Here is a 20217-nt window from a genome sequence, read left to right as displayed (position 1 = left end):
ATGGCAGCTGGATATGAATTTGGTTCTGCTAATGTTTTGAGGTGGCTTCAAGCTGTGTAGTTGAGTTAGCACCATGCTGGACTTAAGCTAATGTATCCTTCTTAGGAGCACAGTCACATTAGCCACAGCTACCCAGCTTCCAGCTGGCTCAGAACAGGAAAGCAGTGAACTCAGAGGCATCTTGGATGACAAAGATACTTCCCAGTTGCTTCTGAAAGTCTTTGGAGAGGAGATATGGTGTCTTTAAACTGTACTGGTGATGAGATCATCCTGGCAACAAGAAGAAATCTAAAGTGACTGAACTGGGAATGGAGTGCAGAGCCTCACAGGAAGACATGTGCTGTAAGCACTGGTAGGACCTGTCAGGAAGTTCTGTTAGAGGGAGAAAGATCCTTGTCTTCTGGAAAGCTAAGAGTGCTGTCATTAGGTGATTATTAGTTCAAATTGTTAGCTCATTCGGTTTGGACTGGTTAGCAGTCTCATCCTAGCTAAAGCAAAGGAAAAAGTCCTCTAGACAGAATGACTCCATCATTAGCCTGAAATCTGACTGCAGGGAGCCCAGTGTGCCTCCGATTTGCAAAGCTGGTGCAGGTAAAGACATAAAACTGTGCTTCCTCAGCTTACCTGGTAGAAGCTGGCTAGAAGATAACTCTGCTCTGTCTGATGTAACATGACTGTCATGCATAAAGTACGGCATGGAAGAGGACTCCAGTGATGTGACCTGCTGTGGTCCGGAGAGCAAGGCTAACAGAGTGTTCAGACCATCTCCTTTTCTGTCTCCTTTCTGATGCAACGACCCTCCTCCTAAGCCTAAATAGGATTTAGATCTGCATTTTAGTGGAGTGAAACATCTTCCTGGAAGCAGAGGAATATTAGTAAAAGGTTGTTACCATTTTAAATGTATCAGTCTTCAAGAGGGTGAGACAGAAAAGAGTTACGCAAGTATTTTACACAAACTGAGCTTTGGCCAACACATGACTGATTCTGGGCACGTGTTTTTCAGCCCTGAAGGTGTTGTCTCCAATTCTACCAGAGATGCAGATTGCATGTAGGCTGGTGGAAAGTGATCTTGCCACCCTGTCAGCTTAGTTTTTCATAGGCACCAAGGCAGTTCTTGTTTCTATGATATTTGAATTTGCCTTCAGGAAACCTTGTTAGTGTCAGCAAGAGAAAAAATAAAAGTCGTGCCTGTTTTTCCTTCAGCATCAGTGCGTCAAAGAGGAGCTTAATTATGGTTTTTTTTCCAATTAATTTTCTCATGTTTTGAACCATACCTTCTTAAAACTTGAGTGAAGTTGAAATAGTGGTTAGGAGCCAAAGGAGGGAGCTGGAGGGTCAGATTCAAAGAGCAGGATCCTTGGCCTGGGAGAAACGTTGTCATCTTCTAGAAGATTTCTGGCACTACATGAGCAATTCTGGATGACGCTCTTAGTCATATGGTTTAGTTTTAGGTAGTCCTGCGAGAAGCAAGGAGTTGGACTCGATGATCTTTATGGGTCCCTTCCAACTTGAGATATTCTATGATTCTCTGAATTAAGTGGGAAAGTAAATAAGCAAGGCAGTTTTGCCAGGGCACTAGCTGAACAGTACAACATTGCATTTCAGGTAGGCACATCAGTTCAAGTGTGTTTTCCTCCCCTTTAGGTGTCCCCATGACTTAAGGATAAATAAAAGTCAGTGTGGAATTCAGATCTTGTGGGGGTTTTTTTTCTCCTCAAGGCTATTCAGAAAATGGGCCTGTGCATGGGGAAGTTTATTTTAGGGGATTTTATAATAGACTTAAAAATACCTTACATGGTTGAGTTCTGTCCAGAAACAGCACATTACTCTATGTGCTGAAGGTATAGGCAGATTTCATCATGAAAATGATTCCAAGAGGGCATGCTTGCTCTCTGGCAAAGTGCTGGAAGATGCTATCTTCACAGAACAATGGAACAGATTAACTACAGCTGCTGGTTGAGTTTCATCCAACCATTCATTCACTAACAAATTCCTTTGACTGGAATAAAATGTTAAGGGAACTTGTTAGAAAAAATGAAACAAAGGAAGTTCAACCAAAATTAGAAAACTGATGCCATTTGTAGGATTTTACTTTTATTTTTTTATCACAAGGGAGGAAATTTAGGTGGTTAGTTTTCAAAGGTCTCATTCTTCTGAAGGAGGACAACATCCCAAAGTGGGGAAAGATCTGCTTAACCTGAAAAGAAAGAAATGTCAAAATGAATAAATAAAAAATACCTTTTTCTCAGGGAGTTTTATTCTTTAAGTAGCAAACCTCTGTCAATTTTTAACCAGCTTCAGTATTTACCTGAATAGTGTTTTCCTACTTCTTCCTATCCATCAGGCAAAGAGAGGAGATGCTTCTCTTCTCTCTGAAGCCAGCAGCAGCCCACCAATAAAGAGTGTTCCAGTTAATTCAAGGTCAAATTTTGGTCACGTCACTACATTAACTGATTTAGGTGGGAGCACTTTTGTACTTAATTTTTTGTTGACAGGATCAAGAACCTACGAATAATCTCAGCATCCTAGGAAACAGACACTAATACATTAAGTTTCACCACATACTTGGGTCGCTGCTAAAAACAACAGAATCTCTGGTTCATCAGGCTCTCTTAAAACTGAAAGGACACCAGCAGATTCCAGCTCTTTCAGTCTGCATTGGTTCTGCCTCAATTTGAAAGATAAGGATCGTAGCTTGCAAGGAATGTACCTCAGAGAAAAATCTGCCTGTATGGAAAGGGCTTATTATTTATTCTTACTGACAACTGATTCATTTTTGTATGAAAACCAAACCACTTGAGTAGGAAAGTAGCATAACCTGGCTCATTAATACCATGCAGTTTCCTAACAAAATAATGTTTTATAACTTTGGAAACTGTTAGAAGGTATCTTTGGCAGCTTTGTTACCCTAAACCAACAAAGTTTTAAAATAGCATAATAATGAAAATAAGAAATCTGAGGAAATTGCAGAAAAAAAGGGGGAAAAACAACCTTTTTTGCTGAGATTTGTAAGAAACTCTGGACAAATCCCAAACTGAAATTAAACCGAGCCTGTACTTCTGTGCCTGGGCAGCATGTTTGGCTTATACATAGGCATCAGCCCTGGGGCTATTATATCATTTTAAGTAATTACTGTTTCCTAAACTGATTAACTGTTCCTTAATGTCAGTGCTTAGAGAATCATGCTGATTTAATCATGTTATCTCTTTACCTCCAGAGGAAGTATGCGCTCCATTACAAGATTGCTCTCATCATAAACTACCTGGGGCACTGTATATCAGTAGGGGCCCTTATAGTTGCCTTTATGCTTTTCTTGTGCTTGAGGTGAGTAATCTATTTGCATGCTTCTAACTTGGTTGGGTGTGTGACAGTTACCAGCTTACTCAAGCCCCCTAATAACACTGTCCAAGTTGTGTATGGTCTTGAAAAATTGTCATGGCTTTTACACTCCCAAGCATGTACATGGTTTCATTGACTGATGCATTGGATGAGCTGTAATGGTGGCTTCTGTGCGTAGGACCTAAAGCCTATTTGTATTCAGGAAGAGAACTGTACATGATTTATTGATGCAGCAGAAAATTCAGTGAGCACAGAGTGCTTCGTTAAGGGAAGCTGGGATTTGAGTGTGTTGAGTTGCAAGTTTTGGGGGCAAGTTTTCTTTTTTACAAAGTAGTGCATGATAACATAAGGCATTTTGCATTCCCTGACAGATAATGCCCAGATCTAGGCCAAAGGAGATAGAATGAAATCTTTCCATTTTGCTTTGGGTTAATTTCAATTTTTCTTCCATTAAAGAACTTAGAAGTTTTCTTTAATAACAAGAGAAACATCTTTAGAGGAGCTTTATCCCCACCAGTGCTCATGAAATGATGAATGCAAATCAATGAAACTGCATAAAAACACTTCCCTTCTCCGGTTCAGTGCTACAGAAGGGAGCTTGTCAGGTCAAATGGATATGTCCGTGTAAGGAAGTCTGTGAAGAAGAGTTAGGGCTACAGGGAGAAGAGAAAGGGCAGGAGGGAAGGAAACAGTGGAAAGTAATAGGTAGATGTGCATCAGTCACCATATGTATTGTGTGTACACAGCCTGAGTCACAGGAATATATTTTAATAGGAGTAGCCTGGTTGGATATTTCTATATTATTTGTTGGATTATCTGACTGGTATTTCTGTACTATTTGTGCTGTCTTATCTAGGAGTGTTCAACCTGATCTTAGAACCAATTGCACTAAGTACTATGCAATGATAATCCTTGAGGAAAACCTTATACTAGTAGCAGAGGAGAAACAGGTAGAGGACCCCTCACCCCAGGATTACAGCAGGATGACTGACAGTGACCTAAGTGAAAGAATTACTGCTTTCCTAGAGTGGAACATCCCTACGAAGTCTTACGCTAAGTCTTCCTCTTGAGCATTCATAACAAGAGGGTCTTTCTTATTAACAATAGGAATCTTCTTTCACCCCAGCATCTATAAACAGAATAATCTGTGCTAATGGGAAGAAAAAAAAGCTTAAAACATTCAACGGGAACATTTATGGTTCATCAGTTTAAGCTTCCATTTCAGCCTTTTTACTGTGCGTATAATGCTAATTCCCATAGTGCTTGGAGACCTGAATTAATTTACACTGAATAAAGAATGCAAATTATTCATTGTAACTATATTCCTGCCTCGATGCTGAATCTTTTATAAATGCTTGAGTAAATAACGCAAAAACAATTAGATAATATGGTATAAATGTATCCAGCTTCTAACACAGAAGTGGCCTCGCTGATCTCTTCTAAATTGTTCTTCTGGGATTTAAACTTTGACTTTAACATTTAAATTTTGCAGTCAGCTTCAGCATTAAAAATGACTGCAGCAATTAAGTGCTTCCCTGTACATGCTGTGAATTAAGATAGTCCATCTTTTCAAATTCCTACTGTATCATGCAAAAAAACCCTAGTGTCCAGCCAGCGTTAACCAGCGTAAGCTACCTCAGTGTCTGTAGAGTTACGCCTGTTTCCAAAAGTTCTAAAGGTGCTCCATTGAAGGCACTCCAGATTCATGTTGCATTACAGATTTCCCCTACACAAATTCTAGGTTATGCACATCTTCATCACACTTACCTCCTCAAAGTGTCCCAAGAGCAAATCAGTTTTGATAATTGAGTCCTATTACTCGGGGCTTTTTTTCCTGTTTTAGTTTGGATGGAAGAAAGTGCCTACTAATTGGGTGAAATGAGAGAATTTAGATAATTCCTGGCAAAAAAAAACAAACAACAGAAGACCCCGAAGGCTAGATCTGATAGTCCTACATCTTGGCCCAAAGTAGAAATCTATCAGTTCTTCATTCCTGCCCCACTCCACCCATCTACCTCACTCCATGAGTGCCTGCTGAGAGTGAAGATAGAGGAGACTTCTGGGAAGGCTCAAGTTCTACAACTGCTCCATATTTTTATGCTTCTCACCCATCACCTCCTTGATTTTCCTTTGCTCTGTCAGTGCAGATGGAGTCTCAAAGGCAGTCCTGTCTGAAGGAAGATACCGGAGCACACCTGCTGTATTGGAACACAACTGCTAGGAAGGCTGTGGGATCTCTCACACTGGAGGTTTTAAGAGCAGGTTAAATATCTGGTTGGCATGGCAAAGAGTATTGCTTTGATGATCAACTAGTGAGATGGATGTTCTGGTTTTGGAGATGAGCTTCACCATTACTGTTGCTGCCCCAGCCCAAGTAGCTGCTGCATTGATGAGAAGCTTAGTCCTCAGTTGTGCTGAAATGGGAAGGGGAAAGAACTGGATCTAGTCCCTGTTCTTCCAAATCTATCCTATGTCATCTTGTCCCCAGTTCCTGTCTTCCTCAGTTCCTTATGCAACCCTCTGTCTTCCATTCACAACCTGCCCTCCATGCCAGTAGAAATGTTCTACTGTCCTAAACTCTAAGGAACCGTACACCAAGATATTTTGAGGGTCGGAAAGCTCAGATGTTGCAGCAAGTAATGAAATCATCTGCCATCTGTGTTTGTGTTGCCAAGAGACCCCAACACATCTGAGAAGGGAGAACTCAGTCAGGAACTCCCTTTTACTGCGAAGACCTATTCCAGCCTTGTTTTCTCCAGTTCTGTCACAGATTAATCAATCCTTCTTTCTTGGCTGTGCAATGAAAAATAAGCCAGTAAATGTTTCATTTAGTACCTAAATAATAAAAAGTGAAGCCCAGCTTATGGGAGAGGACTTGATTTTTGTTGGCATGCTGACCGAATGGCAGTGAGTCATGGAGATAGCTCCTAAAGGTCTAAGTCAAGGATGGTTCCTCAAGGTCTAAATGTAGGTGGTCTTAAAAGTGTGAGAGCCATGCTGTCTTTACAACGCAAAACAAAACAAGCACACAAACAAAACCAAATATGCTGAGAAGGAAAAATGAGGCATTTGTGCATAAACCAAATGTGCAGTAGAGCTGCATCGATCTCCAATGCAGGATCTGAAGAGATTTGCTCAGGGCACTTCACAGGGTATTGTTAAATGTATCTGCACTGCTGTGAATCTCATAGTCTGTGTGTTCTCATTAATAGTAAAGGTTTTATCCATCCCTCAGGTGCACACAGGCAGTTCCTGCTGACATGGCTCTCATCATCCCACATAATCACATTCTCACACTAGTAAAGCAGAAAGTTTCCATAGGAGGAATCCTGCTATCAGTAATACCAATCAAGCTGAAGGGGAAAAAAAAAAAAGGCAAACGGATTAAAACATTTTTTCTTTTGTTCTTTTGAATCATATTTTTCCTTTACTGTTGCTGATAATGCAGAAACCCAAATTGCTTTGTCCTGGCTTTTTCCTTGTTAGTGTGCTGTTATACCAGCCTCTGAGGTGGAATAAGAGTCCTTTGTAAAACTCCTGACTTGTTATTAAACAATGTGCTGGCAATGGCCAGCAGTGACCTGAGTGGATTCAATCAGAAGATGTTTTATTTGTGCAGTAGTGACCGAAGAAGAAGTACAGGAAGACAGGTATTTGTTCTGGGAAACATCTAAGTCTCTGATGAGTTTTGAATCCAGTAAAGAGGGATGGTGCTGAAAGGAAGATAAGCTGAAGATTAAAAATGACATGTCCTTCTGCACAGGTTGCTGGATAAAGGCAGTTCTAAAAAAAACCAAACCCGCAAACATTGGCATAACGTCTTTTGTCACTAGTATGGTGGTAACAAAAGCAAATTGAAGTTTTGAGGGAACCTTTGCTTTCCTGTTGCCCCTAAATTTAACTCTTTCTATTTCCCCTTTAAAACATCTGGTTTTTTTTCTCATAGGCCTAAGGCAGTGTCCCCTTTCTTTCTCATTATTATAGCCAGATTTCCTAAATCTCACATATATTTTCTCCCAAAAGACTGAAACATTTTTTTCTTGAAACAACATAGTCACTTTTTTGGTCTTTTTTTCTCTCTCCCCCCCCCCCCCCCCCCAATCTCCCAGGATTTAGGAGAGGAAGATCTACTTTCCTTTATCCTCCCCTGTTCCAAGCTCCTTTGAACTACCTCTTGATCTTCAGTCTGGCGTGCAGTTGCTAAGACTGCTGCTGCAGGCATCTGTTAGAAGAATGGAAGAGTTTGATTAAATGATTTGTAGAAGCCTGTCAGAAGAAATGTAGAGCATCCATACAGAGCAGGTTTCATAGAGCAAAGTGATCTGACACCTATCAGAGCCTAGATACTGAGGATATATCAAGTGGGTAGGTGATTGCACAATCAGTACCGGTTTGCACTTAGAAGTTATGTGGTATCTGATGTGACTAGAGCAGAGCAGACTCCAGATGTAAGGCACAGTCCTCCCAGACATACCTTTCTGTCATGGAGCAAGGGGGAAAAGGGCAAGTCCCAGGACAGGGCATCAACTAACTGAATTCATGAGTTCATGTCAGTATTCTATTTTCCCCTTTATTTCCTGGCTTTCCACCTCGCCTAGTTAAGTCTGTTCTATCTGCCACTTAGAACAGCAGAGCCTTAGATAATGATTCAGGCACATGCCATTTTTTAAACTTCATCATAAATACTGGTAATTGCAGAGCATGTGTTCGGTGGATGCAATGGCTGCAGGTTTGGAGACTGCACTCTGTCCCTCCCTGTACTAATCCATAGTAAAGTTCTCAAAGCAAGGCAGGAATGAAAACAGTGGAGCTCTGTAGATAAGCACACATGCAATGAGATGGTCTTCTTTGAATACAAAACATCTGAAGTGCCTGTATTGCCTGAAATCATGTGAAGTGTCTCATCTCACGAACTCAGATAAAGGACAGAAACACATTTCCTATTGATTAACCTTAGGCCAATGTCTTTGCTTCCCACTGCCTTTACTCACCCCCCTCTCACAGTTCCTATCTGTATGACTTGTTCTTTAGACTCTTTGTACAGAGCCTACCTAGCACAAAAACCAGAGGAGAGCAAAGCCCTCCTGAAGTCCTGGAATAATACCAGTAATTAAAAGTGTGCCCAGAGAGCTATAGTCTTAAAATGTGGAAGGTTTCATAAGCTGTATCTGAAATAGTGGTATTGTAGCCTAGAAATATGAAGGCTGGCAAGGAGTATTAGTGCTGCCTATAAATTCATCACCGTTGGATAAACATGAGAAACTGAAGAGCTACTTACAATCAAGGACAAAGTCAGTGCAAGAAGAAATGGGTATAGGCACTCTACAGATAGACTTGTGAGTGGATATTAGAGGATGATTTCCAATCCACAGAGCAGAGGGGTCCAGGAGCAATGTAATGGAGGAAAAATTTAACTTGGAGTTAACCTAGAGTTTCAGGAATTTATGAAGGGCTTTTACTGAATGACTTTCTTGACCTGGGGTTTGGAGGATCAGAAAGCCACTTCCTATCCTGTGCTTGAAATATGTTCCTAGTGGTGTATTTCTGTCATTGCCAAGATTTTAGCTGTGAGGCAATGTTTTTGGAGGTGGACACTAAATTGTTTAAATTCTGGTAATAGAACTGCTCTGTGCAAGATTAGATCTATGTTGACTGACTAGTCAGACAAACTTGTCTGTGCTCTGTTCTCCTTTTGATGATGATGGAATGTTTTTTGGGAACAGTGGAGCAAGCCTTGCAACTTTTCCAAGGTTTCAGAGGAAGGAAGAAAGTAAAGTTTGGTCTTTACAGTTTAGATATGAATCATGCTCAGGAGTGCAATTTACTTCAAAAAAGAACATGACCTGGGTCATCTGGGAAGGAGAATAAGAGAAGATGTTTTCAAGTGTAGATGTTTAGTTACCCACTACAAATGCACCTGCAGATGTTCAAGAACTAAATGGTTCAATTTCAGTTTTCATCCAAGGAATTGCACATCTACATCCCTCACTAACTCCACTGTAGTTGTTCAGCACCCAGCCACCTTCTCTTCTGTCTAACCTAAAAGACAAATACTGCTGCTTCACATTACTCTGTCAAGTAAAACACGAGAGAGGTGGAAAATCCCTGATTTGTGGCACCCCTAAATGGGGCATGTACACTCCTGTTAGCATGTGGACTGCCTCTGCATGTTGTGGACACAGCAGCTTCCTGGGGGAGGTGCCCATGTTGAACCACTGGAAATATTTCCACACACACAGTGAGCACCATGAGACTAATGAATTTAGACTAAGCACAGGAATGAATATTTGGAAGGACCAGGCTATGCATGATCCTATATGGTCTTTCCTGAATTCCTGGCCAAATACTCAAAAATAATGAGAATTTCACACCATGTTTTGGTGGAAATGAGGCCAAAGAGAGTGTGAACAGCAGCATCAGTGCCTCAGACTTTCCTCCTTGGTTTATCCACACAGTATCTACAAAGGTGGATAATTTAATAAACATTGCTAGTTGTGCAATTGTATTAAAAGCAAAAAAACCCCCATAACCCCTGAATTCCCTAGCTGGTCATTTAAATTAATTTTCTTTCAGATTTTTTTTTTGTATAATCCCACAAGGGGATTATGAATGAGGACATGCTGTGCACTCTTACATTTCCCAAACAGTAGCTGAAAGCCAGATCAACCACTGTTTGCTCTCAGTGTCTGGCTTCTGAAGTCCTAACTCTAATTTGTGCAATCCAGCTGCAATGGTCACTCATCATAGAAAACATTCACCCTTCCATAGTCTGGACTGATAACTACAACCTGTGTCAACACGGCAATGTCTTAGATAAACCCCAGAGGGCTGTAGCCACATACTGTGCCCCTGCTACTCTAAAGCTAGTTTGTTATGGGGTACTAAAACCTGAGCTGCAAGGTAGCTTCTCCTAAAAATATACTTTACAGCCCTGTTTCCTGTTTGGTTCAAAAATGACTGACATCTGACCCCCATTTAGCAAAACAAATTAGAGCAGATTCCTAAATCTTTTTTCAACCAGCTGAACCACAAGCACATACTGTACTAAATGAAGTAATCTGTATCTGACTTTGTCATTCCTGTGAAAATAACAGGAATTTTCTCCAGTGGAAGAGCTGATTGCACAGTCCAGATTGGAACCATATTCTTAGCCTGGAGTATCCAGTGACTGGGTTTCAATTAGCCCATATGTAACCACGTAGTTCTCAGGGGCAACATTTCTCTTTGTACACTGACTAGGAACAAGGCACGGGCTGATGTAAGTGTCCTATAGTTATCCATACTGTCCATTGTCAGTGTGCTCACGGGTAGTTTGCAGAGGGCCATTTTTGACCTCTTTCCACCATGCTACACAGGCAGACAGTGCTGGGCACAAACACTGACAGTGAACACAGTCAGTCTGGTCCTGCCCTGGGGCTGTCCTACCTGTGGTCCTGTTCTGTGTTGCTGCATCCTTCCAATCCTAGGAACATCAGTGCTTTAAGCCTTTGTGTCTAAAGCAGGCAGAATGCCCTGTGTCCTGTGATTAAAAATTGGCTTGAAGGCAGGAGAAAGAAGCTTTGGAAAAGGCTTAGTGGAGCACAGATGGTTCCACAATGGGTTTGTTTTTAGGATCTATGCACATCCTAAACACTAATGGAAGCTGCTGCTTCTCCTCTTTACCTGAGCATTTCACCCCTGTCCTTGTAATAAAGCTGTTACTCTCTTCCAGGATTTTGTTCTTCCCTTGCAACTGCCCCTTTCATTTCCTGTGCGAATATTTATATTTCCCCAGGCAACTGCCAACAAGAAGCTCATTTTCCCTGCCATCCTCTCCAGCTGCTTTTCCCATCTGTAAGCGTTAGTACCAGAATATATGCAATGATTGAACATGAGCATGCAGGGGAAACCATGAGGACCTCAGGGGAGGCCTCCATGTGGATGAAAGCAAATAGGCCATGACCGGCACAGAGCCTGGGAAATAGCTTGCTGTTAGGTATTCTTCCCACTCCATGCCATTTATGGCTTGTCCATGAGCTTTGCCTGCCCTAGAAAAGACTAAAGGGGAAAAATATTTTTTTAAGTATTGTGCATGATTATCCTTCCTGCTTGTTCAACAATCATGGAATGGGAAGGACTCCAGCAAAGTGCTCTCAGATTTCTCCTGCCAACTGTTTTCAGACAGACTTTGGGACAGCTGTCTTAATTGAACATCATTATTAATGGAATACTACATGAATTAATAGAAGGTTTCCAAGCTTCTTTAATAAACTTATCATTTGCAATTATTTCCATGGAGATGATTCAACTAATTCAGCTAGCTTTCGACCATGCTGGCACATTATTATGATTGTTAATGTTAATTGTTTGTGTCATGCTTTGAATCAGAAAATAGTAGCTCTGCACATCCCAGAGGAAAAATACTGCTGTATGGATAGTGAGGAAAAAAACCATGAGTCAACAGAAAGGCTACTTCGAGTTTTACCAGTGCTATTTTAGAAACCCTTTTATAGAACTCCATTTCTGAATCAGTGAGGCCACCTGTATAGAAATAGTTGATCAGATTTTCTGCCTTTTCAGATCTCAGCATTTCCCAAGTCAAAAGAATGGATTTTCTAATTCTCTGCTTTCTGTATCCAACCATACAATTAAGGTATTTGATGGAAATAATTAGCAGAGTGTGCTTTCTCTACCAACAATCAGAAACTCTTTCTGCCCACCTCTGGCACAGGCTGCAGTCAACTGCTGGAGAATTTGGGGGTTTTTTTCATTTGCTGCTATCGTTCCTAATGTGGAAGCCCGGTTGTGACACCCCTCACAACCAGGCAGTTCAGGATGCCAGTGGTATGATATAGAGTCAGGGAATAACATTTGGACTTGAAACATGCTCTGTTCTCAAATCAAATAAAGAGGTCATTATGTGTAATTTTCCACCATACACCTGGCTTTTGATTTACTAATTAGGGAGGCCAAAGAGAAGTATGTTTGCTTTTACCTTAATTGCTTCTTTGTGTCTAACCTGCTGCAGAGCTGAAGCTAATGCTTTTAGGGGGCTCTCTGTGTGTGCAGTGAGGGGGAGGTATGTGCTCCCAGATCATCTTATCTGGTTTTAGCCAGCACAGCCAGAGACATACTCTGGGACTCTCAACTCACCGTAACACACACATTTTCCTGTACCTTTGTCCCCAAATTCCTGTAAATATAAAACAAGGTACTTCATAACTCAATCTCCCGTGAAAATATGCTGTCGCTTGCTACACTCTTCTATCCAAAGCCTCACATCATTAGCCTTGAGGCAAGTGGCTGTACTCCAAATCATGACTCCTGGCAAAAAGTCCTGCCTGCCTGACATGAGGATACCTCTGCGCAAACCAACAGGAAGAGTGGCACAGCAGCAGTACTCTTGTGTGGCAGGCCCTCAAGCAGAAACTCTTGCCTTGTCAGAAGCAGTCATCTGGAGATCACGCAATAGGGGGCAAAGCACTGGTTCTTAAGAAATCATGAGGAGCCAATAAAACCTTTCACTTACAGAACCAAGATGCTTCCAGTGGCAATATCTTTCCTCCCTCCAAGTCAGAAACTGTAAGTCCTCCTTTTCTCTCCTTTTCAAGGAAATCCTTTTCCTTCTGCCCGCTCCTTCACTCAATATAATATACACTGCTTGCATATGCCTGTCTGACACTAGTTGCTGTATTTCAGGGGGATATTTCAGGCCAAAATCTTCTGTCAGGCACAGCAAGAAGTGAAATTGCTGCATGAACTGTGCTACTTCAGGAGCACGTGTTGGAGATGATACACTACTAACCACTCCTCCCAGCTTACTCCCGCGGCCCACAGGAGCAGCAGTTTCCTGCTGTGCAGTTCCAGGCTCTTTCTGTCCCTCCTCCCTGCAACTCCCAAGGACAGGAGGGAATGTAGTTGTGAGGAAATGCCTCCTCATCCAGCCCTTGGAGGAGGACAGGCAAGCACAGAAGAGGAACCAACACAGACTAATGTATTTTACCATGAATAACAGCTTATGAGCTCTTCATTCCATCATGTGAGTAGAATAAGCTATGGCCTGACCCCAGTGAACGTAAACCACAAAAGAAGTTCAGTGACGCCTGTGAGGAGTTGGGGCCACCAACGGGGTGATTTAATGTGATTAAATGTGACCTCTGAATCAGGAATATCTTAAAACCTCTGACTGCCAGAAGCAAGGAGGTAGGAGCAAGGAACAACTAACAGTCTACCTCCCCTGTTTCCCATACTGTTCCCCAAACTGTCTTTTACTGATCACCACTGGGGACTGAGTCGCAGCCTTACATGGCTCATTGGTCTGAATGAATATGGAAGTTCTTATGTCTTTATGCTGTGGCCTCAACCTTTAAGTCCATTCTGACTGAATTGCTACAAGCTCTTTTCTTATTCCTTCTGTTCTTGGACCCATGCACCAGGGAAGAGTTAGTAGAAAAGTCCCGCCAAGGCCTTGACCAACACTTTTGTCTGAAAAGGATCAGGACAGGAAGCAAATACAGGAAAAGCCTCTTTAATGGAAGCCCATAGCCTCAGTCCATGGTGTCTTGTGATGTGCCAGCCTTCAGGCTCTCTGGGATGGTGACTTGTGCTGCTGTTCTTGGAAGTTGGGCTACACTTGCACCATGCAATCCACATCAAGGGTTGTAAAACAAGTGGAAATGGCATAAACAGTTACCTGACATGAAGATGAATATGAAACCTTCTATCATCTGATACTTTACACTAGGGGACTTTAAACGGCTCTATAACTCACAATTTCTTCCTAGCAATGCTGTAATTGTGTCTGAAGCAGCAGTTCAGCACCCAGTCCCCTCATCTCTCATTTCTCCCCTCTCTCCCATGACTCTTTGCCCTCTTGAGAAGACAGCTCTCTGCTGTCTGTGCTCCCATTTTCCTGATGTTGTCACTGTCACACTCTCCAAATTGTGATATCTCCCTACTGAGGCAAGAATAACCCCAAATTTCTTAGCTTCTGAGTTGTGAGGGAATGCATTCATGCCAATCACTGTGACTCTAGGAATGCTCAATTCACTAACTTATAAAACACCTCAATGTGTTTCAAATTCCACCTCCTGCCACTTACAATGTGATGTGAATTCCTTTTCAGTGCTGTCAGTGAGTACGGGCAGTCATTGCTGTTTCTGGAGCACACACTTGCTTACTTTTTCACTCCACAGAGTGAAGGCAATAATTACTCAAGGAGAAAGGAACTGTGGAGCTCATTGTCATAGAAGACAGTTATGACTGTTTAACAAGTTTTCAGAAAGGGACAGGTCATTTTCATGAATAACAGGAGTATTAAATTTAAATTAAAGCTTATAAATTTAAGCTAGCTTCCATCTGTTGCTGAGGGCTGCTGCTCTGGAGCTGGCTCAATCCACAGCAGAGCAATCTCAGTGCACCCAGGGTTTTCCTGAGGCAGGGGAACACCAGGGCAGCGGAAAGACCCTCCAGGAGCCGGCAGCTCTCATGGGAGATGCTGACCTGACAAGGCCTGCGCATTGCCAGAGCAACCACAACAACCCCCATGCCTATAAAAAGCAGCATAGGGAGTGCTAGCGGCCAGGAGCGCTGCCAACAGAGCGGGCAAACAGAGCGTGGTGCGTCAGCCAGAGCGTGGCACGGCAGTTCGTCCGGCAGTTCGCGTGGCAGTTCACACAGGAAGGGCGTAGTCACCCTGCCAGCTTAAGAGGCAAGTTCAGTTGGTGGTCATCATCCTCTCAGAAGGAGCTTAGCTATGGTATCCATCCAGCGGAAAGCTATGTCCTCTGCACTCGCCAGAATGGATATGGCAACCCAGACAAGAGCTCCCACGAAAACATGCAGCCACCCAGGCCTCAGGCTGCAGGGCGTGCCAGAGCCTTTCCCTGGTAATGGATAGCAGTAGTGAGAACAGCTGTGTGAGGTATGACCAGGTGGACGATCTGCTCAGCCTGGTGGCAGAGCGACCAGAGGAAGTAGAAAGGTTAAGGAGCATCAGGGAGTCTGAGAAAGGGATAGACAGGTGGAACCATGCTCTGCCTTCCCTGAGACAGAAACAGGAATAGCCACCAAGATCAAGGGGATCCTGTGTCCTCCCCTCGCCAGGCTGAAGGCAGTAGCTTAAAGGAAAGGAGTGAGTGGAGGCAACCCCACACTCGGGGCGGCAGGTGAACCCCTTCCTTGCCCACCTCGCCTTCCCAAGTGCCTCTGTACAACAGGTATGAGGCTCTGGATGTGGAAGGCCAGTCAATGGATGATGTGGATGATGGTCCATCTACACCAGAGGTGTCGCCAAGGTTAGAAAGGCCTACCCCCCATATCACGACCACCTCAATGAGGAAGAAAAGACGGGTTATAGTTGTAGGCTAATCCATTCTAAGGGGAACAGAGGGTCCAGTATGCCAGACAGACCCTCCTCTTAGGGAAGTCTGCTAACCTCCCTGGGGCCTGGATTGAGGGCATCACTAGGAAACTTCCTAGCCTAGTACAGCCCTCAGACTATTACCCATTACTGCTCTTCCATGTGGGTGGTGATGAAGCCGCAACACGTAGTCCAAGGGCAATCAAAAGAGACTTCAGGGCCTTGGTACAGTTGGTAAGGGAATCTGGAGCACAGGTTATTTTTTCCTCTCTCTTTCCAGTTGCGAGCAGTGACATTGGAAGAAACAGACGGGCCCAGTCTGTAAATACATGACTCTGTGGCTGGTGTCATCGCCACAATTTTAGGTTTTTCGATAATGGGATGGTCTATGCGGCACCAGGGTTGCTGGCATCAGATGGGATTCACCGTTCTCAAAGGGGGAAGAGGGTCTTTGCTCACAAGCTAGCGGGGCTCACTGACAGAGCATTAAACTAGACTTGAAAGGGGAGGAGGATAATATCAGGCTTACCTATGATGATCTCTGGGATGACATGCCAAGGTTAGAGGGACAGGGTGCTAGCGAGGGCCCTCAGCCTCTTGCTCGGAGACGTGCTGGCTACACTGGAACACACTTGAAGTCTTACGGAGATGAGCCAGGGGCTCCTGAGGTAATAGGAGACAACAGGGAAACACCAGTGCAGTACCTCAAAGGAATTAAGGGCTGTTCCTTTAAGAAGGTGACATGGCCGACAGCCCAGCTGAAGTGCCTCTACACCAATGCACGCAGCAGGGGCAACAAAGAGGAGGAGTAGGAAGCCACCGTGCTGCTAGAAAGCTAGGACCTAGCTGCCATTACTGAAACTTTCTGGGACAAATCCCATGACTGGAGCGCGGCTATCGATGGCTACAGGCTGTTCAGAAGGGACAGGCGAGGAAGGAGGGGCAGAGGGGTTGCCCTCTACATCAAGAAGTGGATAGAGTGTGAAGAGCTGTCTCTGAAGAATAGCCACGAGCAGGTTGAAAGCTTGTGGGTAAGAATCAGAGACCGAGGTAACAAAGGGAACCTTCTTGTGGTTGGTGTCTATGGCAGGCCTCCCGATCAAGGGGAGCCTATTGACGAAGCCCTCTTACTCCAACTACAGGAGGCGTTGCGCTCACAGGCTCTTGTCCTGCTGAGGGACTTCAACCACCCCAACATCTGCTGGAAACGCAGCATGGCGAGCTGTAGGCAATCCAGGAGACTCCTGGAATGCATTGAGGATAACTCCTTAAGCCAGGTAATAGACAGCCCTACCAGAGGGCATGTGATACTGGACCTGATGGTCACCAACACAAGTCAGCTAATTGGTGACGTCAAGATTGGAGGCAGCCTGGACTGCAGAGATCATGCACTGGTGGAGTTCGCAGTCCTGAGGGATGTGGGTCAGGCAAAGAGTAAAGTCAGGACCCTGAATTTTAGGAAAGCAAACTTCCAGCTCTTCAAGGAATTAGTCAATAGGACCCCCTGGGAAACTGCCCTCAGGGACAAGGGAGCAGAACAGAGCTGGCAGATCTTTAAGGACACCTTCCATAGAGCGCAAGAACTCTTGATCCTCAGGTGTAAGAAATCAGGAAAGGAAGGCAAGGGACTGGCATGGCTGAGACTAAAGGGCAAGAAGGAAATGCACAGGCAGTGGAAGCAGGGACAGGTATCCTGGGAAAAGTATACAGATGCTGCCCGGTTGTGTAGGGATGGGGTCAGGAAGGCCAAGGCACGGCTGGAGCTGAACTTGGCAAGGGATGCAAAGAATAATAAGAAGGGCTTCTACAGGTATGTCAGCCAGAAAAGGAAGGTCAAAGAAAGCATACCCCCCGTGATGAGCAAGACTGGCAAACTGGTAACAATGGACGAGGAGAAGGCTGAGGTACTCAGCAACTTCTTTGCCTCAGTCTTCACTGGCAACCTCTCTTCCCACACCTCTGGAGTGGATGTGCCACAAGACAGGGACTGGGAGAGCAAAGTCCCTCCCACTGTAAGAGAAGCTCAGGTTTGTGACCACCTGAGGAACCTGAACATACATAAGCCTATGGGACCTGACGAGATGCATCCCAGAGTCCTGAGGGAATTGGCTGATGTGGTTGCCAAGCCACTCTCCATGATATTTGAAAAGTCATGGCAGTCAGGTGAAGTCCCTGGTGACTGGAAGAAGGGAAACATCGCACCCATCTTTAAAAAGGGTAGAAAGACCCTGGGAACTACCGACCTGTCAGCCTCACCTCTGTGCCTGGGAAGATCATGGAACAGATCCTCCTAGAAGCTATGCTAAGGCACATGGAGGACAGGGAGGTGACTCGAGATGGCCAGCATGGCTTCGCCAAGGGCAAGTCCTGCCTGACCAACCTAGTGACCTTCCATGATGGAGTGACTACATCAATGTACAAGGGAAGAGCTATGGATGTTGTCTCTCTGGACTTCTGTAAGGCCTTCGACATGGTCCCCCAAAACATTCTCCTCTCTCAATTGGAGAGATACGGATTTGATGGGTGGACTGTTCGGTGGATGAGGAATTGGTTGGATGGTCGCATCCAGAAGGTAGTGGTCAACGGCTCAATGTCCAGATGGAGATCGGTGACAAGTGGTGTCCCTCAGGGGTCTGTATTGGGACCAGTATTGTTTAGTATCTTCATCAATGACATAGGCAGTGGGATCGAGTGCACCCTCAGCAAGTTTGGAGATGACACCAAGCTGAGTGGTGTGGTTGACATGCCTGAGGGATGGGATGCCATGCAGGGGGACCTGGACAAGCTGGAGAAGTGGGCCCATGTGAACTTCATGAGGTTCAACAAGGCCAAGTGCAAGGTCCTGCACCTGGGTCAGGGCAACCCCCCAGCATCAATACAGGCTGGGGGATGAAGGGATTGAGAGCAGCCCTGCCAAGAAGGACCAGGGGATACTGGTGGATGAAAAGCTGGGCATGAGCCGACAATGTGTGCTCGCAGCCCAGAAGGCCAACCATATCGTGGGCTGCATCAAAAGAAGTGTGGCCAGCAGGTCGGGTATGGGATTCTGCCCCTCTGCTCTGCTCTGGTGAGACCCCACCTGCAGTACTGCGTCCAGCTCTGGGGCCCTCAGCACAGGAAAGACATGGACCTGTTGGAGCAGATCCAGAGGAGGGCCACAAAAATGATCAGAGGGCTGGAACACCTCTCCTATGAAGAAAGGCTGAGAGAGTTGGGGTTGTTCAGCCTGGAGAAGAGAAGCCCCTGGGGAGACCTTATTGCAGCCTTTCAGTCCTTAAAGGGGGCTTATAAGAAAGATGGGGACAAACTTTTTAGCAGGGCCTGTTGCGACAGGACAAGGGGTAATGGTTTTAAAGTAAAAGAGGGGAGATTCAGACTGGATATAAGGAAGAAATTTTTTACGCTGAGGGTGGTGAAACACTGGCACAGGTTGCCCAGAGAGGTGGTAGATGCCCCATCCCTGGAAACTTTCAAGGTCAGGTTGGACGGGGCTCTGAGCAACCTGATCTGGTTGAAGATGTCCCTGCTCATTGCAGGGATGTTGGACTAGATGACCTTCAAAGGTTCCTTCCAGACCAAACTATTCTATGATTCTATGATCTACCAAGAGCCAGGAAAATATCTGTGAAGGACAAATTACCTCTATGAGTATTATGAGTTTCTCCCTCAGGGTTTAAGATGAGTGAGTATGACAAGTATGACTTTGTCCTTTCACTAAACATTAGCTGCACTGCAGGTCTCCTATTACTCACTAGCTTTGTTGCCCAATTTGGGACATGTCCTTCATTCACTGTCCACCTCAAACTTCAGTCTGGCTACATAGATAAACTTTGTGCACAGGGTTCGCTCCTGAGCCCAGAAGAACAGTTTCATGTGAAGAGTGCCTGAAATGAGGTGACCCTCATCTCAGTCAGTATCCCTCTAGATGCTTTACCCATACTAAATTACAATAATAACATTCACCAGCAGTGCCTGTAAATGAGAGCAGCTTTCTCAGGTGGCTGGCAGGAGATCTTTCCCTTGTTACATCCTCCACTGCTGTGCCCTGCAGCCTCCACACACTATGTTAACCCTGCTGTTTCTCCCTTCCCGCTATGAACCTGACACAATTATTTCTCAAGCTTTTCTTGCCCTTGGCTATGAATTGCATTACTGCCACTATGATTTCTGTGCTAGTAGTAGTTAGGAGGCAGAAACAGACAGAGACCATACGCTCTGGGCTCTCTACAAACAAAAACAAACTTAGAGTCTCCAGTTGGGACTCATATTAAAAGAAAAGGAAAGGGAAAAATAAAAAAAGGGAAAGGGTTAAAACCATTCTGTGCCTGGGGTCATGTCACTGCCTGAGCCATTAAGAAACTCTGTGGCACTTTCAGAAATGTTTCTCAGCCTGACTATACTGGTGTTTCCATTAAAACCCTAACTGCTATTAACACCAGCAGAGTAGCGGCCCAGACATCACAAAAACAAATCCTACCCCTCACCTGTTTGTGCTGCTTTGCCAAGGCAGTAGTGTGGTGGGGAATGTGACTGGGGAG

At 44.4% G+C, this 20217-nt stretch overlaps 1 protein-coding gene across 1 annotated transcript in view; it reads left to right on the top strand.

Moving 5' to 3' along the window:
* The window catches only part of CRHR2 (corticotropin releasing hormone receptor 2), a 173319-nt gene that overhangs the window by 99188 nt on the left and 53914 nt on the right, over positions 1 to 20217 (top strand). The window contains exon 5 of the mRNA XM_072851554.1: positions 3218 to 3324. Coding sequence (XP_072707655.1) covers positions 3218 to 3324 — 107 coding nt within the window. The remainder of the gene's footprint in view (positions 1 to 3217; positions 3325 to 20217) is intronic.

Source organism: Ciconia boyciana, chromosome 2, assembly GCF_034638445.1.
Source record: "Ciconia boyciana chromosome 2, ASM3463844v1, whole genome shotgun sequence".
Classification (NCBI taxonomy): domain Eukaryota; kingdom Metazoa; phylum Chordata; class Aves; order Ciconiiformes; family Ciconiidae; genus Ciconia; species Ciconia boyciana.
This window is presented reverse-complemented; position numbering and strand designations above follow the sequence as displayed.